This window comes from Hyperoodon ampullatus (genome assembly GCF_949752795.1).
Source record: "Hyperoodon ampullatus genome assembly, chromosome: 6".
Taxonomy (NCBI): Eukaryota; Metazoa; Chordata; class Mammalia; order Artiodactyla; family Ziphiidae; genus Hyperoodon; species Hyperoodon ampullatus.
Genome location: NC_136919.1, coordinates 5,781,197 through 5,807,701, shown reverse-complemented (window position 1 = coordinate 5,807,701; position 26,505 = coordinate 5,781,197). Strand labels below are relative to the sequence as shown.

At 40.6% G+C, this 26,505-nt stretch overlaps 1 protein-coding gene across 2 annotated transcripts in view; it reads left to right on the top strand.

The window, feature by feature from the left end:
* Positions 1-26,505, top strand: part of ABL1 (ABL proto-oncogene 1, non-receptor tyrosine kinase) — a gene marked incomplete at both ends in the record, with an annotated part of 129,244 nt that overhangs the window by 61,318 nt on the left and 41,421 nt on the right. Inside the window, one exon of one of the 2 annotated variants that reach the window (XM_079705706.1) lies at positions 24,033-24,111. The exons of the other annotated variant lie outside the window; for it this stretch is intronic. Within the exon in view, the coding sequence (XP_079561832.1) occupies positions 24,033-24,111 (79 nt within the window). Of the gene's footprint in view, positions 1-24,032; positions 24,112-26,505 lie in introns of those variants that run through there. 2 annotated transcript variants of the gene reach the window in all.

The following is a 26,505-nucleotide window of genomic DNA, read 5'->3' as shown; positions in this document are numbered from 1 at the left end:
TTTATTTTTAGCTGCCTTGGGTCTTCGTTGCTGCACGCAGGCTTTCTCTAGTTGAGACGAGCAGGGGCTACTCTTCATTGTGGTGCGCGGGCTTCTTATTGCGGTGGTTTCTCTTGTTGCGGAGCACAGGCTCTAAGCGTGTGGGCTTCAGTAGTTGTGGCATGTGGACACAGTAGTTGTGGCTCCCGGGCTCTAGAGCGCGGGCTCAGTAGTTGTGGTGCACAGGCTTAGTTGCTCCATGGCATGTGGGATCTTCCTGGACCAGGGCTTGAACCCATGTCCCCTGCATTGGCAGGCGGATTCCCAACCACTGTGCTACCAGGGAAGTCCCATAGATGATAAAATTAAACCTCTTAACTAGTTGTAAAATTTAACTGATTACATCACATTAAATAAAACAATGCATAGATTATATTGGTTTACTCTCTTAATAAACTAATAATTTTCTTAATGAAAAAACAGACAGGGCTTCCCTGGTGGCACAGTGGTTGAGCATCCACTTGCCGATTCAGGGGACACAGGTTCGTGCCCCGGTCCGGGAAGATCCCACATGCCGCGGAGCGGCTGGGCCCGTGAGCCATGGCCGCTGAGCCTGCACGTCCGGAGCCTGTGCTCCGCAACGGGAGATGCCACAACAGTGAGAGGCCCATGTACCGCAAAAAAAAAACAAAACAAAAACAAAAACAGACAAACCACATTTATCTTAGGTACCTATTCCTATTTCTCTGTAACCATTTATATTAGCTAACTTTAAAGTTAAAGTTTCTAGACACAAGAGAAAACTAGAAGACTGGAAACCAAGAACTGTCTAGCAAATTTTTCTATGAGCATACATTTTATGTCACTTTAACAAATTTTAAAGTGACAAAATAAGCATGGATATATCATTTAGAGAAATTTACACATCCAGTTAATCAATCTATTGGTAACTTTTATATAAAAATAAGGAAGAAGGGTAATTTAAAACTATATGTGGTGCCCAATGTTTGGATCTTTTCCTTTAGTTAGACATTATCCATATATCAAAAGATTATTAATTAATTCAATTTATCGTTTAAGAGATCTCTAAGTGGACTAAACATCTGGAAATTAAAACTTAGACCAACACATCAAATCTTTATGATTTAAAGCATTATAAGAATTCATGAGATTAAATCATTTTAAAAAGATATTTTATTATATAAGTTCTTTCAATTAAATTCAATTTTATTTTTTATAATTTTAAACAATTTGTGGAAACAGAGATAACTTACTGGATCCATAGAACTAATAAAGTTAATTTAGAAGGTTTAAATCATGAGAAATTAACCCCAAATCTTACATTGATTTAATTATTGCATTATTTTTATATCATAATAAAATCAGGAGGCATAGAGTTATTTTTAAGCTAATTTTATCTCACTCTTGTATATAGTCCAAAGAATCATCTAATTATCAGAAATATTACATAAATATTTTAATATAAATAAACCTCCTATGGTCATATATCCAAAAAGATTTTTAAGACTCTTGGATATACTAAACCTAGGTATAGGAAACAAAACTATTACCCAAACCCACATTTAAACTTTTGGGTTATAATTTCAGCAAGGGAAAAGTAGAAGCAAAAATAGTTTAATTTTTCTCTCTTTCTTATGGAAATTTTGGACTGTTAATCTGTACTATATATTTCTTGAGTCTGCACATAAGGACTGAAAAACTATTTATTATTAGTTAATCTCCAGACTTACCCAAGAAAAGAGAAAATATGGGAAAGGAAGGAAGAAAGAAGTGAGAGCAAGCTGACTGCAGATAGATACGAGTGGCTGCTTATCTTCTCTGTGTAAGGAGAGAAGACTTAGACAAGGCAAAACCCATTTTGACAGACCCACTCAAAACTACCAGAGCTAAAGTCAGTACAGCTCGTTTAAATAGTAATTCAGATTCTTGGCATCCTATTAAGTCATGTCCTTTAAAAGCTGGCACTTAGTAAGTATGGGAGAAAAGAGGAGGTCTCCCAATTTAAAAAGGTGATCTGTCTTTTAGATGGGCAAGACAGAGACTCTCCTCATGAGGTTTCTTCCCTTTTTGTTCTGTGTTTAATGTGTCTCTTAAATGAAAAATCTTATTCATAACAAAATTTTCAAAATGGCAACTGCAATTTCAGATTGGTAGAATTACACCAGTTAGAGAGAGATACATATGCGTTCAAATATGAAGAGAGCAGGTATTTGGCCCAAAGGGCCAGGAAAAGAAGACCTCACAAAAATGGTGTCAGTAGGAATGGTGCTTATGCAATCTTGAGAAAGAAGAATAGAGCTAGAGGTATCACACGCCCTGACTTCAGACTATACTACAAAGCTACAATAATCAAAACAGTATGGTAGCGACACAAAAACAGACATATAGATCAATGGAACAGAATAGAGAGCCCAGAAATAAACCCGTGCACTTAAATGGTCAACTGATCTATGTCAAAAGAGGCAAAAATATATAATGGGGAGAAAAGTCTTTTCAGTAAGTGGTGCTGGGAAAACTGGACAGCTACATATGAAGGAATAAAATTAGAACATTTTCTTACACCATATACAAAAACTCAGATTAAACGTAAGACCAGAAACCATAAAACTCCTAGAAGAAAGCATAGAACACTGTTTGACAGAAATTGTAACAGTATATTTTTTATCTGTCCTAAGGCAAAGGAAGCAAAAGCAAACATAAATAAATGGGACCTGATTAAACTTAAAAGCTTTTGCACAGCAAAGGAAACCATTGACAATATGAAAGGACAGCCTACAGAATGGGAAAAAAATAACTGCAAATGATATGACTGATAAGGGGTTATTATCCAAAATATATAAATAGCTCATATAACTCATTATCAAAAAAATAAACAACTCAATTAAAATGGGCAGAAAACCTGAACAGACATTTTTCCAAAGAAGACACAGAGATAACCAACAGACACATGAAAAGATGTTTCCTCCACATTAAGGAGGGCAATCTCATCCAAAAACACCCTCATGGAAACAACCAGAATAATGTTTGACCAAATATCTGGATACTCTGTGACCCAGTTAAGCTGACACATAAAATTAACCATCAGAAGGGTCTTGCCCCAATTAATGGTAGAGTAAATGCTACTCTGGTCTTGCCTAACAACGTTTAAGAGCAAAACCCAAAAGGATCAAATTGTTTCCAGACTGTATCTCAGAACAAAGCTAAAGAATATTTTTAGCAATGCAAAAATATCTAGGACCCAACATGGTAAAATACACAATGTCTGCATCCAGTCAAAAATTACTAGGTATGTAAGGTAGTAGGAAATATTCCAGTAACTGACCAGAAATGACACAGATGGTAGAAATAGCAAATATGGACATTAAAATAATTATTATAATTGTATTCCATATGTTTAAGAAGCTAGAGGAAAGGTGTTAATTAGAGACATGGAAGATAAACTTCTAGAGATGAAAACTACAATTGCTGAGATGAATACATTGAATGAAATTGATGTCAGAATAAACAGCATAGAAATAAAGATTAGTGATTTTGAAGACAATGTAAACTGTCCAAAATGAAACACAGAAAGAAAAAAATCTGAAGAAAATTAATGAACAAAGCATCAGTGAAGTGCGGGGCCAATTATATGTGTAATTGGAGTGTCTGAAGGAGGAAGGAAGTGTGAGGGATAGAAGAAATAACAGAAGAAAAAAATGACTGAAAAAAAACCCCTCCAAATGTAATGAAAGTAATAAACCCATAAATCCAAGAATCTCAAGGAACTCCACGCACAAGAAACATGAAGAAAAATGGTATCAAGGCACATTATACTCAAATTGCATAAAACTAGTGATAGAGAAGAATGTTAAAAGCAGCCAGAGAAAATGAAGATTAGGATGACAGCAGATTCCGCTTTGAAAACAGTGTAAGCCAGGCAACAGTGGAGCAACATCTTTAAACAAAAGAAAAACATCGTCAACCTAGAATTCTTTTCTTGGTGAAAATATCTTTCAAAAACAAAGGCAATATAAAGTCTTCTTCAGACATATCAAAAACTGAAAGAATTCATTACCAGCAGGCTTGCACTAAAAAAAATGTAAAAGAATGTCCTTGAAGCAGAAGAAAAATGATACCTGGTGGAAAACAGAGCTACAAAAAGAAAGTGATACACTGGAGAAGGGTAACTACCTTGTAAATATATAATATTTTTTCTCATTATTTATTTATTAAAATTTATTTATTTATTTATTTATTTTGGGCTGTGTTGGGTCTTCGTTGCTGCGTGCGGGCTTTCTCTAGTTGCGGAGAGCGGGGACTACTCTTTGTTGCAGTGCGCGGGCTTCTCATTGCGGTGGCTTCTCTTGTTGTGGAGCACGGGCTCTAGGCACGTGGGCTTCAGTAGTTGTGGCACGTGGTCTCAGTAGTTGTGGCTCACGGGCTCTAGAGCGCAGGCTCAGTAGTTGTGGCGCACGGGCTTAGTTGCTCCACGGCATGTGGGATCTTCCCGGCCCAGGGCTCGAACCTGTGTCCCCTGCATTGGCAGGCAGATTCTTAACCACTGCGCCACCAGGGAAGCCCTTTCCTCATTATTTAAATCTCTTTAAAAGATATGTCTTTTAAACAAAAGCAGAAATAAATAACACACTGGCATTTACAGCTTAGGTAGAAGTAAAGTTTATGACAGCAGTAGCACAAATGGGAGTGGGAAAATGGAAGTATACTGTTGTAAGATTCTTATACTATATGTGAAGTAATATATCATTTGCAAGTAGATTGTGATAAGTTAAAGATGTATATGATAAACTCTAAAGCAGCAGAGTTATAGCTAATAAGCCAACAGAGATAAATTATAATAATGAAGGTATTTAATTAATACAAAAAAGGGCAGACAGAAAAACTTGGAAAAATGAACAAAGAACAGATTACATAGCAGTACATCTGAAACTTATTTTTTAAAAAAGAACAGATTGGATAAATATAAAATAGCAAGATGGTAGATTAAATTCCATATTGATAGTATGTTAAATATAAAAGTCTAAACGTCCCAATAAAAAACAGAGACTGTCAGATTGGATAAAAAAGTAAGACCCATTTATATGTTACCTACAATGAACCCACTTTTAATATAAAGATACAAATAGATTAAAAGCAGAAGGGTGGAAAAAGTTGTACCATGTCAACATTAATCAAAAGATTAACTTGAATGTCTATATCAGACAAAGTAGATTTCAAAACAGAGCATAGTACCAAGGATAAAGAGAGTCATTTCGTAATGGTAAAGAGGTCAATCCAATAAGAATATATAATCCTAAGTGTTTATATATGTATTAGAGATTCAAAATACATGAATCAAAAACTGATAGAACTGCAAGGAGAAATCCACAATTATATTTGGAGATTTTAACACCTCTCACTCAATTGATAGAACACATAGACAGAAAATCAATAAGGATATGGGAGATTTGAACAATATAATCAACTGTCTTGGCTTAATTAACATTTATAGAACACTCTACCCCTCCACCCCAAACAGTAGAATACACATTCTTTACAAGTGCACATGAAACTGTTACCAAGATAAATCATTTTCTGGGCCATTAAAAAAGTCTCAATGAATGTAAGCTGATTCAAGTCATAGAAAGTATGATCTCTGACCACAGGAGAATTAAATGAGGAATCAGTAACAGAAAGATATCTGGAAGAGCTTTCAATTATTTGGAAATGAAATAACACACTTTTAAATAAACCATGAGTCAAAGAAAAAAAAATCAAAAGTGAAATTAGTAAGTATTTGGAACTGAATGAGGGTGAAAATGCAACATAAAATTTTGGGGATGGGGCTAAAGGGAAATTTATTTAACACTAAAACCCTGTATTAGAAAAGAAAAAAGCTTCAAATAACTGACCTTGGGATCCCATCTTAAGAAACTAGAAAAATGAAAGCTAGTGAAACCCAAATTAAGCAGAAAAAAGGTCGATGTGGAAATCAGTGAAATGGAAAACAGAAAAACCATAAAGAAATCTATGAAACCAAAAGCCAGTTCTCTGAAAAGAGCAATAAAATTGATAAACCTCTGGCCAGACCAATCAGGAAAAAAAGAGAATACAAAAATTTTAATAAGTAAACCAAATAGCAACCTAGAGAAAACAGACAAGTTCTTTGAAACACACAAACTGCCAAAACTCTCTCAAGAAGAAACAACCAGAATAGGCCCAAATCTATTAAAGAAACTGAGTTTGTATTGTAGTTAAAAACCTTCCCACAAAGAAAATGCCAGGGCCTGATGGTTTTACTGGTGAATACTAGCAAACATTTAAGAAAGAAATATTACAAATTCTATACAGCCTTTCCAGAAATTAGAAAAAGAGGGAACAAACACTTCCCAGCTCATTCTTCAAGGTAAGCATTACTGTACAGATGTTCCCTCTTAGTCTCTTCTCCCTGTGCAGCCAGAGTAATCCTTTTAAATATAATCAAATCCCAGTGTCTCCTCTGCCCCAAACCTCCAGTGCCTTCCCAGCTCCTTCAGAGTAAAAGCCAAAAAGCCCTGGCAATCACCTCAGGCAGACAAGATCTCCCCACCTCCCTGCAACTTCTGACTAATGTCCTTTTACTCTCCCTCTTACCTACTCTGTTCCATCCACATTGACCTCTTTGCTCTTCCTTGGACCTCCCCCAGTCAAACTCCCTGCCCCATTGACTTTGCAATTGCTGTTCCCTATGCTAGGAAAGTGCTTCCCCCATAGTTCACACTACCTCCTTTGGGTCTTTGCTCAATTGTCATCTTCAGTGATGGTGTTTCTGACCACTTTATTTAAAATTATAATCTCAATCCCCACTCCTCAACCTCAGCAACCCCATCCCTCTTACCTGCTTTTTCTCCCTAGAGGTTTTTACCCTCTTATGTATTCTATAATTTATTTTGTTGTCTGTCTCCCCTACCCCCAATGGAAAGTGAACTATCGAGGGGCAGGGATTTTTTCCCCATATTCTACCTGTTGTAACCCTAGAGTGTAGGACAGTACCTAGCTCTTAGTATGTACTCTGTAAACATTTGCAGAATATTTCTCTCTTAATGGTGCTCTCTTTGCTTTGTTCTCAAAAAAAAAGAAAGAAAAAGAAAACCATCTTCCTGTCTAAAGCGACATATTCTCAGATTGTCCCATAGTTTGATGGCCAGGAATTTTTAAACCCATGGATTTACAAGAGGTGTTCCTCTCCTTTGTGGGGAAGGAGAGGGGTAATTACAAAAGCAACATGAGAAAAGGAGAACTGACAGAGGAGTTCTTAGGCAGATCAGTTTTAGAAAGGATGATGTATGAAATTGAGGCTTTGCAAGTTGATTCCTTTTTAAATAAATACTTGCATACTTCTTGGAAAGCTCACATGGACCCCCATCCAGGCATCAATGTACCCCATTTTGAAGGCTAAGACCAAAGTTTATTTAACTTAATGATAGATGCTTGCTATTTAAACAATCTACAGTGAATATATGTGTATTCATATTCACTTGTATGTGTATGTGTAGGCAAGTCTGTAAATTCCCAGAAATAGAATTGCCGGGTCAAAGGGTAAATAAATTTGAGGTTCTGAGAGATACTGAATATTGCCAAATGTCACTTATGGGGCTTTTTGAGAACCAGGAATCAGATATGCAAATCCTAGGCAGAGTCAAGAGCTAGCAACTATAGGACAAAGTTAAAGGCAATTTTGTCACCTTAAATATTGGGAAGCTGCAGAATTAATTAAACGCTGCTTTCAGTCCTTAGGAGACCATGTACAAACCTGATAAGCCCCCACCCCTTGTCTTTGTACAACTCACTGGCAGGAAGTTGAACACCCAGGGCTCTGGACACTGTTTTTCATAAAGCTTTCTGGCTCACTTGCTCTGGAAATGTTGAGACAGGAATCAGTTGCAGCCAGCCAGGGCTGACTGTCCATGTTCTTGATGTGGTTTGCTGGAGACCTGCCCTTCATCTTCCTGTGGCCCAAAGGCTCCTAAATCCATTTGTGAGGATTGGTTGGTTGTGGGCACGGTCTAGATAAGGGAAGCCAGTTTTTTGGTACAAGTGCTGGCATTTGTAAGTTTGCAAACTCACTCTTTCTAGTCAGGAAAATGTCATTTTTAAAAAGCCCTTGACAAGGAGAAAGAGAAAAATTTACCTTAGACCTTGAATCGGCTCACAGACTGAGAGCCTAGACAGGTGGTACCAGGCATTTGGCTTAGCCTCCATTTTGCAGGTGAACGAGTTTCAGAGTGGGGGAAGTGCCCCCCGCCCCGAGCCTCCCACTGGAACCCAGGGCCCTGCTCTCTTGCAGGGCTTCTCTCTACCACCCCACAGCTGCCTCTCCTCCACGGTCACCAGTGCTTTCCTATCCAGGTACAGGGAGGTTTGCATTAGAGAAAGACAGCCCTTTAGCATGGATTTCTACCACCTGGCATGACAATGGATAAAGCTACTTATCGGTGCTTTTTGTACTTCTGATATATATTCCACTTGGGGTCTTGTAGAGCAGAAGGAACAAAGGGAAAGAAACCGAATTGTACAGACTGTCCTCACTGTAGGACCACTGATATAATTCTCACCAGCCAAATCAAGTCCAGCAATGGAGTGCCGTCTCACAGTCCCAGAGGGGCTCTATTCACAGGGAAGCACCAAGCAGGGGCTCTGGCAGTGAGTGGACTCCCCTGAGGAACGGGACATTTGAAGAAGGAAAACAGTGTTTTTATTGAGGTATAATTTACATATGGTAAAATTTGCCCCTTTTAGAGTATGAGTTTTGACAGTGCTTATAGTCATGTAACTATCACCACCTTTGACATCTAGAACTGTCCCATCACTCCCTGCCCCTCCCCCACCAGTCCTAATTCCTTTGGTTGGCAATGCATCCTCCCAGCCCCTGCAACCACTTTTCAGTTTTCTGTCCTTAGGATTTTGTCTGTTACAGAACATCATAAATAGAATTATAAGGTGTATAACCTTTTGAGTCAGGATGTATTTAAGATTCACCCATGTTGTTGCATGTAATCAATGTGGTTCATTGCTTTTTATTGCTGAGTAGCATTCTGTTGTATGAAGATACCCCAGTGTGTTTATCCATTCAGCTGTTGAAGGACATTTGAGTTGTTTCCAGTTTTTGATGATTATGAATAAAGCCACTGTAAATTCACATACATGTTTTTGTGCAGACATTAATTTTCATTTCTCTTGATTAAATAATTAGGAATGGAATTGCTAGGCCATATGTTAAGTGTATGCTTAACTTATGAGAAACTGCCAAACTCCTTTACAAAGGGAATGTATTATTTTGCATTCCCACCAGCAGTTCCTACCAATTTGCATTCATGCCAGTGGCTCCATATTTTTACCAGCACTTGATATTTTCTCCCAGTCTTTGACTTATTCTTTTCATTCTCTTAACAGTGTCTTTAGAAGAGCATAAATTTTGGGAACTCCCTGGCGGTCCAGTGGGTAGGACTCCACGCTTTCACTGCCATGGGCCCAGGTTCAATCCCTGGCTGGGGGGAACTAAGATCCTGCAAGCCACATGGCACGGTCAAAAAAAAAAGAATGGCATAAATTTTTAATTTTGATGGAAGTCCAATATATGAGTTATTTCTCTTAAGGTTCATACTTGTACCTAAGAAATTTTGCCTAACACAAGATCACAAAGATATTCTTCTAGAAGTTTTATAAGTTTGTATTTAACATTTAGATCTATAATCCATTTTGTATTAAATTTTATATGTGGTGCATACTGACCAAGTGTCATCATTTGGTATATGGATGCATGATATTCCAGGACCATTTGTTCAAAAAACTATCCTTTCTCCATTGAATTGTCTTTGCACCTTTGTGGAGAATCAGTTCAGCACATATGAGTGGGCTACTTGTATGCTTTTAACTGATTTCTAAATTCTGAATGGAGAATGGTAAAAGGAAGAATCTTCCAGTCTTTCTATACTACTGATTTCTCCACTAGGAAGCCTCTCCTAACATCTGTAGGCAGAATTATCCACTTCTTCTGGGCTCCTTTTTATTATTATTTATTTATTTACTTATTTATTTGGCCGCACAGCACAGTTTGCAGGATCTTACTTCCCCGACCAGGGATTGAACCTGTTCCCTCGGCAGTGAAAGCACAGAGTCCTAACCACTGGACTGCCAGAGCATCCCCTGGGCTCCTATAGCTATTATGCATACACTTATTATGGAATTTTTCTCACCCTTATGATACCTTGTTTCAGGGTCTGCTCCTCTCTCCTTCCCACCTCTCTCTCAAGACCAAGCATCCTTGGAGGCCCAGAAGTGTGTCTTCTTCCTTTTTATCTTCATCACCACTGGCTCTATAATGTTTGTTGAATGAATGGCCCATTCTCAAATATCTGATGACAAGTCAAATCTTTGATTGACAAGTGATGACAAGTCAAGAGTTTTATGAGAGCTCTACCAGTCAGATGAGGACCAAGAAGTGAAGATAAAGACCCAATTCTCTTTAAAGCAGGAGCTGTTTCTTATGCTACTGTGGTGTGACCTCTGTTTTGCCAGGCATGCATAGGGTGGGTCTGTCATACCAGGTACATTTGGGTTATTGGTGGAATCTCAGCTTCAGAGCATGCCTGGCTTCTTGAGTCCCTCTTCCTTTGGGATTCCTTCATGCTGGGCTTCAGTCACTGTGGCTTTGTTGGGGATACAACTCCCTACTTCCCTTGAGTTGTTTTGGAGATCAGACAAGAAAAAGTAAGGGAAAACGCTGGACAGTATTCAGAATTGTTGACTGATGAACCTTTGCAATTCATTTGTTTATCAGAAGCCTAAGACTCATGAAATATTTATTGTTAGTTCCAGTATTTAATTGGTTGCTTCTCCTTCTCCTAGTACTTTGGAAACATAATATTTACCACCTAGGAATTTTACTACCTAGAAATTTTCTTACAATAGATCTTAAATATTCTTCTTAACATTTTGATCTCAACTAACTTACTCTGATTCTTGGTTTCTATGAGAAGTTTAACAGTTTGGACTGTCTGTCCAGAAGATGAGTGGTGCCAGGGTGTACATTTGGGAACTCTTAAAGTTGCAGCCCTTCAGGCCTCTGTGAAGGCTGCAGACTGGAAAGCTGCAGTTACTTGTGAGAGTTTCCAGGTGCTTCCTAGGAGTGGGAGATGTGTTTCTGTGCCTTTCAGTCTTTGATGTGCCAGGCTGCTGGCTTTCTCAGATGTCTCTATTTTAATCAACCTGAGCTACATCTCCCACTCCCACCCAGGTCTTGATCATCTTAGTTGTATATACAGTCCTCCCCCTCACATACACTCCTTAGCCAGGAGTATGCTGGGAGTCAGTAGAGGTGTCAGGGCTGGGTGGAATTGTTGCATGTTTCCTCTCCGGGAATGTGGCTCTCATTAGAAGCATCTCTAAATAAGATGCCACGTACCTGCAACACATAGAGCATGGTCTTTTTAGGTTCACAGCATGGAACTGAGCAGCCAAACTTATTGCATTTCTAATCCTCTGTCTCATCCTTTCTATGACATCCATTCAGGAAATGGGGTCAAAATCTTAGAGCACATTGCTTTCTCCCTTTTTTATTAACATTTTTTGAGGTAAGCTTTACATGCCATAAAATTTCCCATTTTAGTGTACAATTCAGTGATTTCTAGTAAATTTATAGAGTGTGCAGCCATTACCACAATCCAGTTTTAGAACATTTCCATCATCCCAAAAAGACCCCTTGTGCCCCTTTGCAGTCAGTCCCACCCCCATGCCCAGGCAGCCGCTAAATCTGCCGTCTGTCTCTATAGATTTGCCTTTTCTGCACCTTTCCTATAAATGGAATTATACAATATGTAGTCTTTGTGACTGGCTTCTTTCATATCACGGTGTGTTTTTGAGGTTTATCTATATCGTAGCACATATCAGTACGTCATTCCTTTTTATTATTGAATATTATTCCATTCTTTGGATGTACATTTTGTTTATTAATTCATCAACTGATGGACATTTGGATTGTTTCCAATTTTGGCTGTTATGAATAATGCTTCTGTGGACATTCATGTACAAGTCTTTGTGTGGATATGTTTTCATTCCTCTAGGGTAGATTCCTTGGAGTAGAGTTGTTGGGTCTTATAGTAAGTTTATGTTTAACTTTTTAAGAAACTGCCACAGTGTTTTCTATAGTAGGGCTGTACCATTTTACGTTCCCAGCAGCAGTGTATGAGTGTTCTAGTTTCTCCGCATCCTCACCAACACTTGGTTTTGTCTGTCGTTCTGATCATAACTATTTGAGTGGCTGTGAAGAAGTACCTCTTTGTGGTTTTAGTTTCCATTTCTGGAATGGCTAATGATGCTGAGCATCTTTTCATGTGCTTATTAGCCATTCATATTTCTTCTTTGGTGACATATCAATTTAAATCTTTTATCCATTTTTTCATTGGTTTGCTTACTGTCTTATTATTGTGTGTTGAGTTCTCTGTATTCTGGATACAAATTCTTTATCAGATATATGATAGAACACAGAATTTTTTAATCTTCCTCACACCAGTACCAGAGACTCTGGAAAGGGGAAGGGACAGTTAAGGTAGCAATAATACTTAATGTGTAACTTTTGAGTCTTTGTTATGAGCTGGATACTGGACTATGTGTTTCACAGTGATCATTTAAGACACTTTCTCATTTTCTAAAGGTTATAGGATAATTTCAAACGCTTGCTCTTCAATTAACAGTTTTTAATAGATAAAGAAAAGAAACAATTGATTTGGGAAATTCTTAGATTTAGGGGTGTTAAAACTGGTCTTTTAGTATTACTGTAAAGACTAAATGGCTGTTATACAGATGCAGAATACCAGCGGTTTAAAACAGCTAGATGTTTATTTCTCGCTTCTGTTAACAGGCTGACATTAGCAGTCCTGCATGTGTATGGGGACTCCATAGAATCAGACACCTGCTATGTTGTTACTTTTAAGGTGTGGATTCTACCTCAGGATTCAAATGGCCACTCCAGCAAGCCTGTCCCCTTGCAGGCAGTGGGAAGTAGAAAAGAGAGGGAGGGCATTCTCATTCCTTTTAAGAACCTGACCCAGAAGTTGCATGTATCGGTGCTGCTCGCCGTATCATTGGTTAAAACTTAGTTACATGGTAATGACTAGGCCCAAGAGGGACTAGGAAATGTAGTCTTTATTCTGGGGCCATATGTCCACCTAAAACTTAATGGTTGATGGTGAGAGAGGAGAACAGATGTTAGGGGACATTGTTGGGCTTGGCAGTTCCTGTCACTAGTCTGTGTGGGATTCCCATTACTTTTTCATCAAAGAAAGTCTAGTTGATATGAGGTTATTGGCCTAAACCTTTTGGAGCAGTTCATTTTACTTTTGTTTTAGAATTGCACTAGAATGTTCTTAATGGTGAAGTAGCCATAAATATGAATTACTATTGCTTAGGGAATGTGAAGATACCTTAGTGATTAAATACAATTCTGGAGTTGCTTTACCGAATACAGATTTTATATACCAGCTCGTAGGAAGGGTAGCAAACAAGAGGACAGCTTCTGCCAGGTTGACTTTGTTTTGCAGTTTTCTTTTCAAGGGGCCCTTTCCTCCTGACCGTGCCATTTAATGAGCAGTTTCTCCAGTGTTAACCGTAGCTGTTCTTCTCCGGTTAGTATGTAGTTCTGGATCAGTATGCCAGATCTGTCTCTTTAGGAAGAAAAAGAGCAGTACTGTTTCATTTAGAGATGTCATTACTTGTCTAAGGACAACAGTAATTTCTAACACGTGTAGGGAAGCAATCTTCTGGATCCATTTGTCCTTTGTATGTTTAAAACCCTGACAACAAAACAAATTGGTACTGAATGTTTTGAAGAAACAAACATTAACGCTCTCTGAGTGTTTCATTTCTAGGTTTTCAGGCCTTGGTAACATTACCAAGAAATCTGCTTTCCCGGGTGCAGCTCTATTGCTGAGAAGATTTTAATATCAAAGGAGCCCATACTTTTACAGCCCATTTCAGCTGCCCCAGAGATAACTTGGATAAACATGGGCTCCTCCACGTACCTCCTAATCCCTGCTGGGTCTTACACTGTGGGGAGGTTCAGACAACTTGTTTTCTTTCCCTTCTGGCCCTTCTCTCTACACTCCCCTCCAGCTGCCTTCTTTCCCCCACCCCCAAAGTAACGTGATCTCCTAGGCCTGGTCTGCTGCTTTGGCAGATTCTTTTAGTCTTAGAGAAAGAGAGGAAAAAAATTAACCATTGGTTTTCCAGTTCAGACTTAACAAAACTATAAAAGCCAAAAGCAGTACCAGTGTTTGAAAATAAAAGTATTGTTTGTAAATAACCAGTGCTTGGGCTTTTCTTTTATCAACGAGTTCTACTCAAGGGAGATTAAATTTACCTTATTATAATGATGATAGTTTATCGCCTTTAGATTTTTGCAACATTGCTACTTTTGTTTGTTTTGTAGCTTAATCTTTATTCAGTATTCAGATTAAAAACAAACAAACAAGACTTTCCACGATTTAAAATAAAATTCTGTGGCATTTATTTCAAAAGTTAACCAAAGTAAAAGGGACAAAGACAATTCATGAAATCATGCAAAACCTCTTTAAGTTGAATTCAAGCACTTAGATTTTAATAAGTATCTCAAACTATTTTTGTTTAATAACATAACTGTTTATAATTTAACTTTAAGTTATGTGACTGGATTTAAGAATTCAGGGTTTGGTTGTTTCTTCACCACCAGCAATATTAAGATTTGAGACCTGTAGTTTGCAACAAATTTTAAATACTTTTCAGCCTAGTATCCTAAAACTAGTCTGTCAGCTCTTAATTATGGGTGCCTAGTGGGTGTCACATAATTGAAAAAATCTAGCAAGGTGGTTTGGAGATCTGGGCTCTTTTCCTGGCTCTGCCACTAACTTGCTATGAGTCCTTGTACAAGTTTTCTTAGCCTGTTTGTGCCTCAGTTGTCTCATCTGTAAAATGGTCGAACTAGATTCTTTTTTTTTAAAATAAATTTATTTATTTATTATTTATTTATTTTTCGCTGTGTTGGCTCTTCCTTGCTGCGCGCAGGCTTTCTCTAGTTGCGCCGAGCGGGGGCTACTCTTCGTTGCAGTGCACGGGCTTCTCATTGTGGTGGCTTTTCTTGTTGCGGAGCACAGGCTCTAGGCACGCGGGCTTTAGTAGTTGTAGCACGCGGGCTCAGTAGTTGTGGCTTGCGGACTCTAGCGCGCAGGCTCAGTAGTTGTGGCACACGGGCTTTGTTGCTCCGGGCATGTGGGATCTTCCCAGACCAGGGATCGCACCCGTGTCCCCTGCATTGGCAGGTGGATTCTTTTTTTTTGTTTGTTTTTTGTGGTACGCGGGCCTCTCACCGCCGCGGCCCCTCCCGTTGCGGAGTACAGGCTCCGGACGCGCAGGCTCAGCGGCCATGGCCCACGGGCCCAGCTGCTCCGAGGCATGTAGAATCCTCCCGGACCGGGGCACGAACCCGTGTCCCCTGCATCCGCAGGTGGACTCTCAACCACTGTGCCACCAGGGAAGTCCCAAAACTAGATTCTAATTTAAAATGATTAAAGTTTGCAGACCTGTTTTTATTTCTATTACCTTCCCCAAGCCCCACTGGAATGATAATAAAAAGATTTTTTGAAAAGTGAAAATACATAAGGACAAAACGAACCCAAAGGGAAAAGTAGATAAGAAAGGTGAACACATTTTTGGAAAATGAGAGGCAGTCAAAAGCGTGGTAATAGACTTAGCAGAATCGAAGAAGCTGAAGCCTAACCTCTTCTAAGAGAGACATTGATTAGAAGTAAGCCAGTTTACTTGTAAGAACCTGAGAGAAAAACTCAGAAATTAGAGGCATTAGTACCACAGAAAGCAGGGGGTCGTGAGGCTTTAACTGAAATCAAGGGGATCAGTTGAAAGTCTGTAAAGGACTTTTTAGATTCTTCACGCCCTTCCCCATCCCTGTACAGCCAGATGACCACTTCTGTTTCCCACCTACATGAGAGAAAAGTATTATTGAGAAATTGCCCTATAAAGGCTCCAGACTCAGGGATATTACCCCCAGCTGGGGTGCAGGTAAGCCATTGAGCTGAAAACAGTGGGGTGGGCAAGAGCAGATTTTTTTTTTTTAAGTCTGCATGCTGAATAATGAGATTCTCAGGCCTCTTCCAATACCTGGTAGCCAGAGCCCTAACAGAGAAGAGATGGAAAGATTCTTTTCTAGAGAAGAAAAGCCCATTTGGGGGTTCTCTTGATGGAAAAGTAAGCTCACCACCTCCCTTCACTGAAGTCCACATGTTGTGCCACTTCCATGCATATTTTTTTAGTTCCTCTTTCATGTATAATGAATGGACAGCCAAATTAAAAGTCTCTACATGATAGATAGAGGGTAAAACAAATTCACAGAAAAAGGGAACATGGTGGAAATAAAGACAATGCAGGAAACAGAAGAAGAGTTCAGAAGAACTATTCATTGCTCTCCTCAGAGAAAAATACAGCAAACATCAAACAACAGTGTGTTATTAAAAAGTAACAATCAGAATAAAATGAGCTCTTTACTATTGAAAACATGATAGCTAAAATTTAAAATTCAACACAAGACTCGGCAAATAGTCTATCTCAGAAAGCAAAACACAAGACAAAGACTTGGGCAACAAAAGAGAACAGATAAGAAGATTAGAAGCTCAATCCCAGGGCTTCAGTATACATCTGGTAGGAATTCCAGAAAGAGAGAAAATGGAGGAGAATTTAGGAGACAATAAATATCAGAAAAATTCCAGAACTTAGTGAAGTGAGTATTTTCTGGAGTTAAATGACAAATCTTTGAATTGCATTGGCTCCCTGAATACACAGAATATATATATATATATATATATATATATATATATAGAGAGAGAGAGAGAGAGAGAGAGAGAGAGAGAGAGAGAGAGGGAGAGAGAGAGTCCAAGCCATATCACTGTAAGATTTCAGAACACCAAGAATATTAGAAGATCCTAAAAGCTTCCAAAGAGAAAAGCAGGTGATATATAAAGGATCAGGAGTCAGAGTGGAATTGCATTTCTAAACAACAATACTGAAAACTAAAAGATAGTGGAGAAATGCCTTCAAAATTAAGTGGGGAAAATGATTTTCAACCTAGAATTCTATACCCAGCCAAACTGAGTGGAATGGAAAGGCATTTTTTAGACATGCACCTCCCCTCACCACCCCCAGGAAGCTACTGGATGATGAATTCCAGCAAGATGAGGATGTAAGTCAATACACAGAACTGAGGATATTTTAAGTGTCTTAGTATTTGGAAAAAATTCTACTAGGTGTTTGGCAGATATTTGAAATGTTTGGGGGAAAATCAGTAATAGGCATAGAGAAGACTAATCAAATGAAAAAGTCAAGGCAATTAATATCTCCAGGATAAACAAAGTTATATAATAAAGGAGACATTCATAGTATATTATTGGTGGAGCAATGAACAATATTTGTATCATCATAATAATATCAACACTGACCAATGATTTAACCAAAAATTGTGATTTTATTGTTATGGGAGGTTGGAGATGGTGATAGTATAATACTACTATAACAAGTTAATATATAATGTGGAAAGCTGATGAATCCAGAAACAACAATATGAGGCTATTAACAATCTGAAGAAGGCTGCCTCTGGGGAAACAGACAAGGGGATGGAGTCAGGGGACTACTGATTTTATTATAAGACTTTTAGTACTATTTGATTCTTAACCATGTACGTATTGATATATTACTTTGATTAAGAAAAATTAATAAAAAATATTTAGGGCATACCAACAATATTAGTTTCTTCCGGGAGAAAATTTGTTTAATCATTATGTTTGACTTGTTGATTATAAAAAATACAGTAAAATCTTACTAAAATGAGATTTTCTAGAAAGTGGATGTAATTACTCTAAAGCAGTTTAGATTTGGCCCCCCCATTAAGAATTGTAGCTCTGTAAATACCAAAGGGACTAACAAAACAAGCAGTGTTATATGAAAGACAGTCCTATGTGTGGCCTGCACATCAAGTTCTGGGCCTGAAATAGGCCCCCACTAAAGATGTGGGGTGTGGGGCTTCCCTGGTGGCGCAGTGGTTGAGAGTCCACCTGCCGATGTAGGGGACATGGGTTTGTGCCCCGGTCCGGGAAGATCCCACATGCCGCGGAGCGGCTGGGCCCGTGAGCCATGGCCGCTGAGCCTGTGCTCCGCAACGAGAGAGGCCACAACAGTGAGAGGCCCGCGTACAGGAAAAAAAAAAAAAAAAAAAGATGTGGGGTGTGGAGTTTGTGTTTTGCCACAAAGCTGTGGTTGTAAAACTTTGGCTTTAGGATTAAAGATAGGACTCTGTGTGACATTGAACCTTGGTTGCTACTCCTACCCCACAGCTAGTGTTTCTTTCCCTTAATCAAATAAGTTGATTTTCTTGTCCCTTGGAAAACCTCCAGAATGCTTTCACTCCCTCAGACTGTGCTTTCTGGAATCATTTGCACATATCACATTTGTTAATTTTAGCTCTTGACTTAGTGGTAGTAAGACTTAGGCAGGTATAAACAGACCATCACCTGATATCGTTAAGAGGCCTCTTTTGGAAATAACAATAGTTAATTGTTTATTGAGCACCTTCTCTGCATTGGGCACTTTCCATACATTATTTCCAATCTTCATAACCCAGTGAGAGAGCTACTCTTAAGACCATCCCCCAATTTTACAGACTAGAAAATTGAGTCACTTGCCCAGGCTATCACAGTGAGTGGCGAGTTTGAGACTGAGAATAACTTTGCGAGATGTCACACCTCATTCAGTCTCCACTGTGTTGCCTCCCACTCTCACCTGGTTTCCCCATTACCAGAGTCCCTGGACCTTTCTGACACTTGACCAATAAACAGTGTTATCTCACTGAAAATGTATGATACTTAAAGGGTTGCATGTATGCCCTTTACAGGGGCAAAAGTGGGTATGATTGATGTGATATTCTAAGCTGCGTTCTCCAGTGGGTTGGGCCCACAGCGCTAGGGAGCCTGGCAGTCTCTCACTGGACAGTGTCTGCAGAATCAGAGGACTTGGGCTTTGTTAGCATGTGAAATAGCATACACATACCTCAAGATCTTTGCTTTTTCCTCCTAAAGTTATTAACTGGGCTGGAAACAGTGAAGGGATCAGTCAGATCTGGGACCATCTGGTCCTGGGGGCCCCAAACCAGGCACCATGTCAGATTCATCTGTCTGCCTTAAATTCCCACCCCCATCCTGCTGCTCCCAGGTGGAGATTCCGCATCCTGCATCTGTGTCCTGCTTTCTTCCCTTGACCAACTTCTGTGGTGGGTCCTTGTCCACCCGCCCACCCTGCTTTTCAAAAAATAGGACTGAACTCCAAACTTTAAAAAAATTCAATCTGTATCCAAAATTTTCAGAGAAGAATTCTCTTTTGGTAACTTGTTTAGAGTTATACAATTTCTTTAACTCACAAATTGCTTTCCAATGAATAAATTTTAGAAATATCCGTCCCTGTTTGTCCTATTCCCAGGGAAAATAAGAAGCAGCTCTTCCCACTTCCAAAACAGTGGTTTTTAAACTTAAGTGTGGGGACTTCCCTGTGGTCCAGTGGTAAAGAATCCACCTTCCAATGAAGGGGACGTGGGTTCGATCCCTGGTCGGGGAACTAAGATCCCACATGCCGCGGGGCAACTGAGCCCGCGCGCCACAACTACTGAGCTTGTGTGCCTTAGCAAGAGAGCCCGCGTGCAACAACTAAGACCCAATGCAGCCAAAAAGAAGAAAGAAAGAAAATAAATAAATAAATATAATTGTTTAAATGTCTAAAATATGCACACAGATCATCTGGGGAACATGTTAAGATACAGCCCGCTCCATATATTCTGATTGTGTAGGTCTAGAATGGAGATTAAGAGTCTGCATTTTAAGTAAGTACCCCAGACGATTCAAAATAGGTTGTCCATGGACTGTACTTTTAGAAACACACAGCTCAGATCACATACTTTAATGTAATTAAGGACCTTTATTCTTTCTTTATTCTTTCTTTCTTAATATTCTTAATATGTTTTAAAATATTCTTAAATATCAATAGTTCTAATTCCCTGAATTGTTTTAAGACATTTTTCAATAGTTAATGATTTTTATTTCATCCTCTGGCTTTGCTACAGTTATCCACCTTTCACTTAAATTGCAAATTATGTCCATTTTGGAAAGTTCAAGGGCTTTAGACCTTACTACTTCTAGGTGTGTGAACCTGGACAGAATACTTAACTGTCCCGATCTCTGCTTACCCCCCTGTTTCCTTACCTGTGAAATGAAGTTAAACTACACAAAATTCGTAGGGTTTTTGGAGGCTTGCGCCTGGCACATATTAGGCACATATTAAAAGTTTATTCCTTTCCCAAACTGAATGTAATGTAGCAAACACGTTAGTTCACAGTCTTTTTAATTTCTTTGTTTGTTTTCCTTTTTTTTTTTTCTTCTTTAAGTTAATGGCTTTTAGGTTTAAGGTTGCTTAGAGGGAATCCTTCTCAGGCCTTTCTTCCTTCTAGTAAGGAGATTGAAGCTCTCTTATTTGCTTGTAACAGAATGGTTTTTGTATCTTGTGAATAAGCTTCAGAGAGCATCAAAAGCCAGATCTGGAAAGAATAGTACTGGTTTAAGTTGGTGGTGTGCAGCTTGACAATGTTTTCAATATTCGTTGCTGCTAATTCAGAGTGTTTTGCCAGACCTGTTGATGTATGCTTTTATAACTAAGTTTTAAAAGATTTGGACACAGTTTATAAGCATTACTCATTTTAAGAGTTTTTAAAAGGATAAAGTCATTTTATTTTATTATTTATTTATTTAGGCTGCGCCTGACCTTCACTGCGGCATGCGGCATCTATTTAGTTGCAGCATGCGGACTTAGTTGTGGCATGAGGGCTTCTTAGTTGCAGCATGCGGACTTCTTAGTTGCGGCGTGCATGCGGGATCTAGTTCCCCGACCAGGGATCAAACCTGGGTCCCCTTGCATTGGCAGCACGGAGTCTTACCCATTGGACCACCAAGGAAGTCCCCAAAGGGATATGGTCATTTTAGACTCAAGAGCAGAATATTAGTAACAGTCACTAGCTTTTTAAAATAAACTTACACCCTAATATAAAGTATAGCACATGCAAACAAATACCTGGGCCTGTATTAATTGATAGAATTCAAGGATGTGGTTAGAATTGCAAAAATGTCCATTAACATATAATCCTTTGCATTAAGGTGCCTATTTGAATATAGCCCATTAAATCTTTTTTTTTTTTTTTTTTTTTTTTTTTTTTCCTGCGGTACTTGGGCCTCTCACTGCTGTGGCCTCTCCCGTTGCGGAGCACAGGCTCCGGACGTGCAGGCTCAGCGGCCATGGCTCACGGGCCCAGCCGCTCCGCGGCATATGGGATCTTCCCGGACCGGGGCACGAACCCGTGTCCCCTGCATCGGCAGGCGGACTCCCAACCACTGCGCCACCAGGGAAGCCCGCCCATTAAATCTTCAATGCTATATAATGACAGACTTTATTATAGTCTGGTCCAAAGACCTTTAACTTTCTAAAATGGCACCAACACAGTAGTTTTCACCTTATTTGTACTGGTGGCACCCTTTGGGATTTTATTTTTGGCATTACACTGGAGGTTGAAAGTTTCAGGTAACACTAAACAAGTTGGCTATCATTACAAACAGGCTCTCTAGCAGAATGATAGTGTCTCCCAGAATCTAGATAGCATCCACAGTCACTTGTCACCTGGTGGCCCTGTAGCCCTGTGTCTCCAGGCGATGGGAACTGCTGTCTTCTTAGGTGCTTATGAGGCCTGACCTGGTACTACAACACAAACCATAGGTCCCTTACTTGCAGTAGAAACACATTTTGTACATGAATCAGAATCTGACAGGACATCTCTAAGAAGTTAATGACGCCCTGGCTGAGAAACCCTGTGATATACACTAGTCACATCCAGTCCAATCTTGAACTGTCCTGTACTCTTTTGGGCAGACCTGAGTGAAGATCTTGTTACTTAGCCATTCCTGGTGTACTGAAGATACCCAGGTTTTTGTCACTGCAGGTTAGGCTAGACCACGAACGAGTCCAGCTTTGCCTCTGGAGCTGATCACCGTAGCTGGGGTCTCTTGACCAAGGCTGCTTCTGAAACATATGACAACCTTAGTTATTTAACCAAAGATATAGATATCCTAAGCTTTAATTTACTTGGAATTTATTCTTGGTGGGAAGGGGCTGCATAATCCACTGGTTAGGAGCCTGATCCTTGGAGCTAGGTAGACCTGGGTTGAGTCCAGCTCCACCTGTTTCCAGCCATAGGACTTTGGGCGAGGTGCTTGACTTCGCTAAACTTCAGATTTTTACCTGAAGAATCAGACAATAATTCTGTTTTCCTCACAAGATAGTGGTGCAGATGCAATGTGGTAATGAACAGAGGGTGCTTCTCACAAGAGTCTGACTCATAGTAAGATCTCAGTACGTGTCAGCTCTTAGTATTCATGTGCTCTAAGATGTGTACTAACTTAATTTTTCTCCCTATTGCAATTTAGTTATCTAACACTATTTAGATAACTTCACTTTCCTATAGTTACTGAATTTGTCTGATTTTATTTATTTATTTATTTTTGGCTGCATTGGGTCTTCATTGCATTGGTTGCTGCAAGCGGGCTTTCTCTAGTTGCGGTGAGCGGGGGGCTACTCTTCGTTGAGGTGCACGGGCTTCTCTTTGCGGTGGCTTCTCTTGTTGCAGAGCACGGGCTCTAGGTGTGCAGGCTTCAGTAGTTGTGGTGCACAGGCTTAATTGCTCCGTGGCACGTGGGATCTTCCTGGACCGGGGCTTGAACCTATGTCCCCTGCATTGGCAGGTGGATTCTTAACCACTGTGCCACCAGGGAAGCCCCTATCTGATTTTTATTAAATTATTTGATATGATTGGATTCCATATGGTTTCCCACTGATCTGGATTTCCGGTTTTGTGCCAAGGAACACATTATTGTGATAATTGTTATTTATTATGTTGTTATATTTTATGATATTGTCTTATCATTAGTTATAAAAAGATTTGAGCCAAGTACAGCAATGAAATGGGTTTTAAACAATGGCCCCCCATGGCACACACCAAACAAGGGAAGAGTTCTCTGTTGAAGAAAATGAGGCTTCTTAAAGAAGCGACACAGGCCATGACCCTGATGAGATCTCATTGCGGAGACTAAGCTAGCTCCCTTTACAAATTATCAGAAGTTATGTTTGAATTTGAACTCGCCCATCTCTTTTGTCTCCTAGTCTGGATGTATGGTTTGACAAATGCGTTGCAAACTTGTGTAGTTGCAATGTGGGTTGCAGCTGATTATTCATTCCTCAGACACCCATTGAGTTAGCCTGAATCACAGTAAGTTCACTGAGTGTAAATGAGACCAGAATTGATAATTCCAGAGGAATTTGCATTATTCACCAACAGTCCAGGGACACAGGGTTCGCCAGGGCACCGCGCCCAGTGGAACTCGCTTGGCCTTCAGTGGTGCAGGTTGGGGGCACCTCCTGCCACAGAGATGCAGGCCTGCCCTCCCGAACTGCCGTAGTTGTCGGTGTCTTTCATGGGGAGTTAGGACCGCACTTCCCAACGCTGAGAACCCATGAATGCCGCGCTTAAAATAACCACCGTCTCTTTCCTTAACCTAGAAATTGGCGGGGCCTCGGTTTCGGACCGCGGTAACGGTCCAGGGCCGGCCTAGGCCTTGAGAACGCCGGGAAGCTCTGGGTCCGGGCGCGGCGCGGAGAGGGTTAAGGCGGCGGGGGCGGGCCTCGCGGTCCGGGCTCTTGGCCCTTTGTTAACAGGCGCGTCCGGAGCGGAGACCGAGACGCGGCCGCGGCCACGGGCGGGCGCGCGGGGCGGCGGGGAGGCGGCATGGCGGGGCCGCGGGGGCCCGGGAGGGCAGGCGGGGCCAGCCGGGAGAGCCGGGCTTGAGCCGCGCCGCGGAGCCAGCCCAGGGCGCCGGCCTCGACGCCGCCGGCACGCGAAAATGTTGGAAATTTGCTTGAAGTTGGTGGGCTGCAAATCGAAGAAGGGGCTCTCGTCCTCCTCCAGCTGTTACCTGGAAGGTAAGCGCGGGGCCGGCGCCGGGACTGGGTCTAGGCGGCCGCGTGTCCGCCGCCGGGCCTTCCTAGGCCTCGCCCGCCCGCCCGCGCGCGTTCCCTCCTCTTCCTCTCCCTCCCTCGCCCTCCCTCGCCCTTTCTCTTTCTCCCTCTTTCTCTTTCTTTCTCTTTCTTTCCCTCGCCCGCCCCTGGGCGCTGCCGCGAGCCGGGAGGGTGCGGGGCTCCGGCCCCCGCGCACTCACCGCGGCAGAGCCCATGTCGGGAGGGCGAAGTCGCGGGCCCCGGGCCGCGGGGCTCTGCCCGAAAGTTGGGGAAAGCAAACTCTACAGGCCTGAACGGCCTTGTGAGCCCACGTTGTGGAATTTCCACCGTTAATTAGGAATTATGTGTCAAAAAGGTCAACCCGTGTTTGTGAAACATACGATTTTCATTAAGTCTCGTGTACAAAGAGAACACGGCTCTACCATTTATGGATACAGAATTTCAAGTGATCTTTCTACTCACCCCCCCCACCCGTTATCTACGGACCACGAAGAGGTCTTAGGAATTCTCTCACTTTTGCGGGGTGAAAAGAAAAGTTACGCCGCATTTTAAGAAGGCATTTTGAATGAGTCCAGGGTACTTGGGAGGGAGGAGGATAACCTCCTGTTCAGTTCCTTCGAAAAAACCTCGGAGCCCGGAGCGGTTCACTTTCGCCCTCCTTCCATGCTACTCTCCTTTTCTTCTCTGATCCCATTTTTTTTCTTTCCTGTTTATTTGTCTTTGTTTTCTGTCTTAGTAAGGTGACAACTGAAAAAAAAAAAAAAAAAGCGCCAATTGAGTATGATGAGTGGCCCTCATTTTGTAGCTTCAGGATGAATCTGAAATTTATCTGATTTGGGGACTGGTCACCCCAGGCTGCTTGCTTTCAGCAGAAAGGCTAATTGTACTTCAGAGATGTAATCCTGCTTGCATTTGTTTGTCATTTTCATTTAGGACTTGAAATAGGAGTAGAAATGTAAAGCTCATTTTAGAACAAGTAGAATTTCTGCTGCGATAGTGCCATGAAGTTGTAATGTTTTTATTTTTTAAATGAAGGCGAAATAAACGGAGGCCTTGTTAATCGTCTAACCTATTTTTCTTTTCTTTCCAACTTGTTGACTTGAGGGTCTGCCTGCAGTCACATACATGTGCAGCTCAAACCATAAACACCAGTGATACAGGTGCCCCTCTTGCCATGAGATGTGTATATTGTTAGCCCAAGGTTAGTCCCTTGGAGAAGATGCATCCAGATGGAGTGGGCTCACAAAACCTAGCATTTAGAGGGGAAGATGGTTTATTTGTCCCTAAAAGTTGGCATCTGAGCAGCCAAAATCATCTTCAGTTAATACGTTGCTTACTTTCCAAGTTGCTCAAAATTCTGGACACATTCTCATTTACATCTGTAACGAGTTAGTGTTAGGCATTACCGTCTCCATTTTGCAGATGGATACTTAAGGCAGAGTAGATGAATGGGCTTTTGTAACTGCAGTGATGGAAGAAAGGTTAGGTCACAGCAATGCTGTGACATTGTTTTGTTTTCCTGGGAATAAACAGGAGATTTAGTTCTTACCTGGCTGGTCTAATTATTGTTTTGGGGGAGGGGAGACAAAATCTAATGCATCTTATTCCAGCATATCTTGAAATAATGTTGACTGTCAAGTCTCAAAAAAAAAAATTCTGATTACAGCAGGCTGCCTTGCATTAAGGCTTCATCTAGGAAGGTATCACTCTAGGAATTCTTTTTTGTGACTGAGTTTTCCTTCTTTCATTGTTATGGTTAATCGGAGAAAGTAAATGGAATTACTGTTTTGTAGTTGAGAGAATTTAACAGACCTCAGTGATCATTTCTTAAAGACTGGTTGTGCTATTAGTCGCTTGGGAAAAACACTTGCCAACATCTGGATAAGTAATCCAGGCTTTTTGTTTTTACTGACATCCTCAGTCAATCAGTCAGTGTTTAATTGACATGCACTAGGGACCCAGGCATCCCGAGTCACGGAGAAAATTGAATATGGTCAAGTTTTCCATTCTGTCAGAGAAAGTTCAGCCATAAATGCAACTTGATCGTGCATCTATTGCTACTTGGGCCTAGCTGTCAAAGCAACAATTATTAAATGCTTATTGTGTTCCAAGCACTGTTTCAGCATTCTATATGATTTAATTTGCTTATTTCTCATGATGGCCCTTTGGTTACTTCCATTTTATAGATGAGGAAGCTGAGGCATCTGAAAGTTAGGAAACATGTCTAAGGTCACAGAGCTAGCACGTGGTGGTGCTGGGATTTGAACCCTTGCTGTCTGGCTCCAAAGAGCCCAGTTTTAGCCAGTGTATGCTGTACCAGCTGTGACTGTTTATATCCTTTGGAACTCTCTGTGGATG